This window comes from Antrostomus carolinensis, unplaced genomic scaffold (assembly GCF_000700745.2).
Source record: "Antrostomus carolinensis isolate BGI_N321 unplaced genomic scaffold, ASM70074v2 scaffold17405, whole genome shotgun sequence".
Taxonomy (NCBI): domain Eukaryota; kingdom Metazoa; phylum Chordata; class Aves; order Caprimulgiformes; family Caprimulgidae; genus Antrostomus; species Antrostomus carolinensis.
Genome location: NW_010318594.1, coordinates 17,097 through 21,483, shown reverse-complemented (window position 1 = coordinate 21,483; position 4,387 = coordinate 17,097). Strand labels below are relative to the sequence as shown.

The 4,387-nt window shown below is 41.5% G+C and overlaps 1 protein-coding gene across 1 annotated transcript in view; it reads right to left on the bottom strand.

Annotated features, from left to right (window-relative positions):
- Positions 1-527: 527 nt before the first annotated feature.
- The window catches only part of LOC104525734 (protein FAM71D-like), a gene marked incomplete at its 3' end in the record, with an annotated part of 5,962 nt that continues 2,102 nt past the window's right edge, over positions 528-4,387 (bottom strand). Inside the window, exons 2-4 of the mRNA XM_029085190.1 lie at positions 3,565-3,767; positions 2,728-2,992; positions 528-615 (exon numbers count right to left, since the gene is read on the bottom strand). Of these exons, the coding sequence (XP_028941023.1) occupies positions 528-615; positions 2,728-2,992; positions 3,565-3,767 (556 nt within the window). The remainder of the gene's footprint in view (positions 616-2,727; positions 2,993-3,564; positions 3,768-4,387) is intronic.

Below are 4,387 nucleotides of genomic sequence, written 5' to 3'. Positions count from 1 at the left end.
ATACTGGGCGTGTGAATCAAAGCTGCCTGTATGCAGATCCTTCAGCATTCAAGGGGACCACTAGCACTTAATCATTGAACATCCATGCACTTTTGCTTGACTGCCCATCTTTGTGAAGCCAGGGCATAGGGGGGTGGGCAGGAGGAATGGTCATTCAAAAGCCCCTAAACCTCTGGGAAGCCTAAGTCTGGATACTTGGAAACCCCACCCTGTATTCTTCAGCTTCCTAATCCATTAAAACATTAGGAAAATCACAGTAACCCTAAAAAAGTGTTGCAACAATATATTTTCTGAAGACAAAAATATGACACATCTTACTTTTCAAAGTCAGCATCAGAAACTAAGTATATCAGATTCATTTTCCAAACATATCTACCTAGTTTTCCTCTTTTCTGTGCTTTTGATCTTCTTTATATCCAGAGGATCTGTATTCGTTGACTGCGTGGTGTTTTCTTGCCTGGTTGGTTTTGGGGAGCTGTGGGAGGCTTCCCTTTTCCTTCCACTCTCTTCTGTGGGACTCACTGTACCTGAGATGGGAACTTGGTTGGAGGAGGTTTGTTTAGCAATTTCTTCTTTCTCTGTTTTGGGGTTAGGCATATCTTGTGCATCATCCCTCTTGAAGGAAAAAAAAGGAAAGATTAACAGATACAGTAGCAAGTGACATAAAAAAAGAGCTCTGCACAGAGCTGATTGGCACAACTGGAAATGTGTGATAAAATAATTTCCTGTATAGTAGTCCCCTATATATACTGAATATTCTGCAACAAAGTGGTGTCAGACAGACCATCCACAGGAAATGTGATATATTTCTCTAGAAGAGAGACTGCTGTTTCTCCTACATTATCAGTTTGTTGGTGATTATTGGCCTACAGCTTTGGCTAGAGGTGACTATGCAGTCCATCAAGGCATAACAGGTCCCAAAGCTTAACCTCTGAGAGCAATTTGTGGCTTTGCCTCTAAGTTCTGTGCTTCTGATGCACGTCCAGAACTCCTTTATCTCCAGGTTATTCTCCTCTTTTTGCTCATATTTAGAAGCTGAACTAAGATCTTTGCTATCCCCCCTGTACAGATCTTGAGATTGGTCCCTAGTGAAACCTTCCTAAGCCTCCTGCTTTCAAGTAGCTGAGGCAGGGATACCTGTAAGTCTCTCATGTGCACACAGCTTTCTATCGAAGCAGGAAGACAGCAGGGAGGATGTAATAATGAGAAGGAAAATCTAAACTTAAATAATGTCGGTAGAAAAGTCAAGAGTCAGGGACAGCCTCAAACTATTGAAACACTGATGAATGTTTCCACTGTGACTGGAAAAATAAGACATCTATTCTGCAAAGAAAAATAGGGACTTTAGGTCTGGAGCATGATTTTAGCATATTGAATCACTAGTAACATTTGCTGTACACACAGGAGCTGACATTAATGTCAGGCCAGCTTATGTCCAGAAGGTTGTACAAGGATCTAGTCTTTGACACCAGACAAGAGAGAAAGCAGAAAACCAAGAAGAAAGGTGGGCATATAGGGACAGCTGATGCAGGAAAGCATCAATTAAGAAATTTTATAGTACCTATGCTTACTTTCTGTTAACCATCTATGCATTCTTGACGATCTTGTGGAATGTGGTTGTTCAGATTTTCCAGCCAAATCTGAGTCCAATACTTTCTGCAAATCTAATCTGAATATGCCAGTTTTCCCCCTAGATTTTCTTCAGTCATCATTTTACCTTATCACTGATTTTTCTTGAAAGAATAATCTCCCCCAGTCCCTCTCCTCTCTGCAAAATTATATTTTTTCTAGTCCCCTTGCAATTTTTTTGCTGTATCTACACAGAGTTGTTTCTTCTCTCTGCTACGCATGGCCAGGTAGAAGATGGGAGCTCCTGAGTACAGAGAAAAGATGTACATGCAGCACTGAACACTGGCCCTGTCATTGTGTTTTTTTTCTTCTCCCTGTGTATGTGCGTCTGCTTGGCTGAGAGCTGGGTTGGCTTGAGTGGGAACTAAAGACCCATCAATGCCTGTGCTGACAAAATGTTTTTTGCTTGGAACTTAGGGCAAATAGCTTTAGATAATGTTGAGCAGCATCATTAACCTCCAAGTTCTTTCCTAAGTGTGACTCTAAGGTAACAGGTCCCTTCTGTGCTTTAGTGAAATTTATGTATGTGATATTCTCTTTAGGACCTCCTGAAGCATTTTTGCTGACCGTCAGTGTTCTCCTTGTTTCTCTCTTAGCTACAGCAAGCAGCTGCCTTCTGCATGTCTGGCTGCCCATTTTAGCATTTCCCTCAAGAACTTCCTCTTTCTGTCCTTCAAATGGATCAAATGTCTTTACCCTCTTTGCCTATTAGTTGTCAGTCCCTGCATGGGTCTCAGCTGTGCCATGTCTTTCCTTCTTTGCTTTTTTTTTCAGTAGGTTGTGGAATTCAGTCAAAAAGAACCATTTAAGAACATACCCCCAACTATGAGGGAAAACTAGACACCAAACAACAAGTAGTGTGCTATTTACTGATTCACAAAAATTTATCAGGGCTATGGTATGCCTAGCATCCTCACTCCCGTTGCCCTGAAATTCTGTAGGGACTTTGTAAGAAGCCAGCTACTTTGATAAACAGAACTATAACTCCTTCAAAGCTCACAGAAACTTAGACTTGAGAGATAGTAAAGAATATTGACACAAGTGGTACTTTCTAATTCGTCAGTTTGAACTTTTGATATCTATTTGCTAAAGACTCACATTTTCTGATGGGTTGTTTGGACTGGGAGCTTTCTTGTGATGCATGCCAAAATCCTTGCATTTTACATCGACTTCAGTATTGCTGGTATTTTGTGGGGGTTTCAGGAGAGAGATGAGCTGTAGCCACAGGTGGAATAGGTGTTGTCGCTGGTCTGATGGGGCACAGAGCTCTAGATAATAGCAACGGCCATTTACTAATTTTAACAGGAGGTGATGCTTATCTGTGTTGTGGACGGAGAGTTCGACAAGCTTCAGGGGGAAGAACCTAGTAAAAAGGGAAAATTCATCATTAAGCATGAGTGGAGATTCTTCTCAAAGAAGATATTGTGTTTGTCAGACCTACCGATAGAATAAGACTAAAATTGAGAAACTGGAATAAGAAGAAGCTGCCAAGTGGATTTGGACATTCATCTTATGAGTGCCTCTAGCTGATTATGGAAGAATTGCTGGGCAGCACTGCACAGAATGAAGGCAAGGGAAGTGGGCTTCTTTACAATGCCTTTATTCCACTACCTTATTCCCTGACAATCCTGTACCCACAATCTTCCTATTTCTGATATATTTAGAAAAATATTTATTAAGTATTCCTAATCATCTATCTATATGTATATGGGTAGCATTGGCCTGAAATGATGACCTAAAGGTATGTACTTAAACTTAAGTGATTTCCCTAACTGTGCTGTCGCAGATAGTGCTGGGACAGAGTCAGTGCAAGTATGAAGTCTGTTAATAAACTGACCCTTACAAGAAGGAAAACAGTATATGGAAATGGGAAATACATTCAATTTCTTATTTACTCTTCAAAGAAATATTTAATCCTTCTAGGTGCTAACTGACCTGGTAAGTGCTAGCTGTTCAGTGTAGGATGGCTGCTCCGAGAGTTGCCAGAAGTTTGTTGTACTTTCCTGTGGGGACACGGGCACCTCGTGTGCTACCAGCATTACATCGGGCATTGGTGAACTGGGATTGGCAGCACAGATGCCAATGGTCACACAGCTGGGACGGTTATGGACAGAAATTGGTTCCCCTCTTCGATTAACCTGAACAACAACAATAAAAAAAGCCATCAACACTGACATTTGCTGTATGATCTCTCAGAGAATATACTACCAATACATTTATGGTGTTTTGGCTTGGGGGCCCTAGAGCATATGTGCTGCATTGGTGAGGAGAAAGGAGAATGTGGAATAATGAGACAGGAATGTCTGTGAATGAGAAGAGAGGAAAGAAGTTTAATAAAGATAAAGGAGGACTGGAAATCATTTGCTCTGGTGAAGTCCCCATCATTGAGTATCTGATTGCTGTGGTCAGAAACCTCTTGAGTACCATTATCTTGAATTTCTCTCAGTGCAAACATGATGGAAGAGGCACTCTGCTCTGATGATTCATTGTCTTTGTCTGCACTATTGTGATATTAATGAGACCTGGTTATGAACTAGGATCCTGCTAGGAGCTGTACAAATCCAGAATGGAAAAAGATCCCAGGTAATTTATGTGTAAGACATGAAATTACAGAAAGAGAAAAATGAGAAAATACAAAGTGTGTTGGGTTTGTGGGGGGGTAGGGGGGTGGATTTTTGGTAGTGGGTGAAGGGGCCACCTTGTGAGAGGCTTTGCAAAAGCTCCCCTGGTTCCAAGGGGGACCCCCCCCCCACGCCAG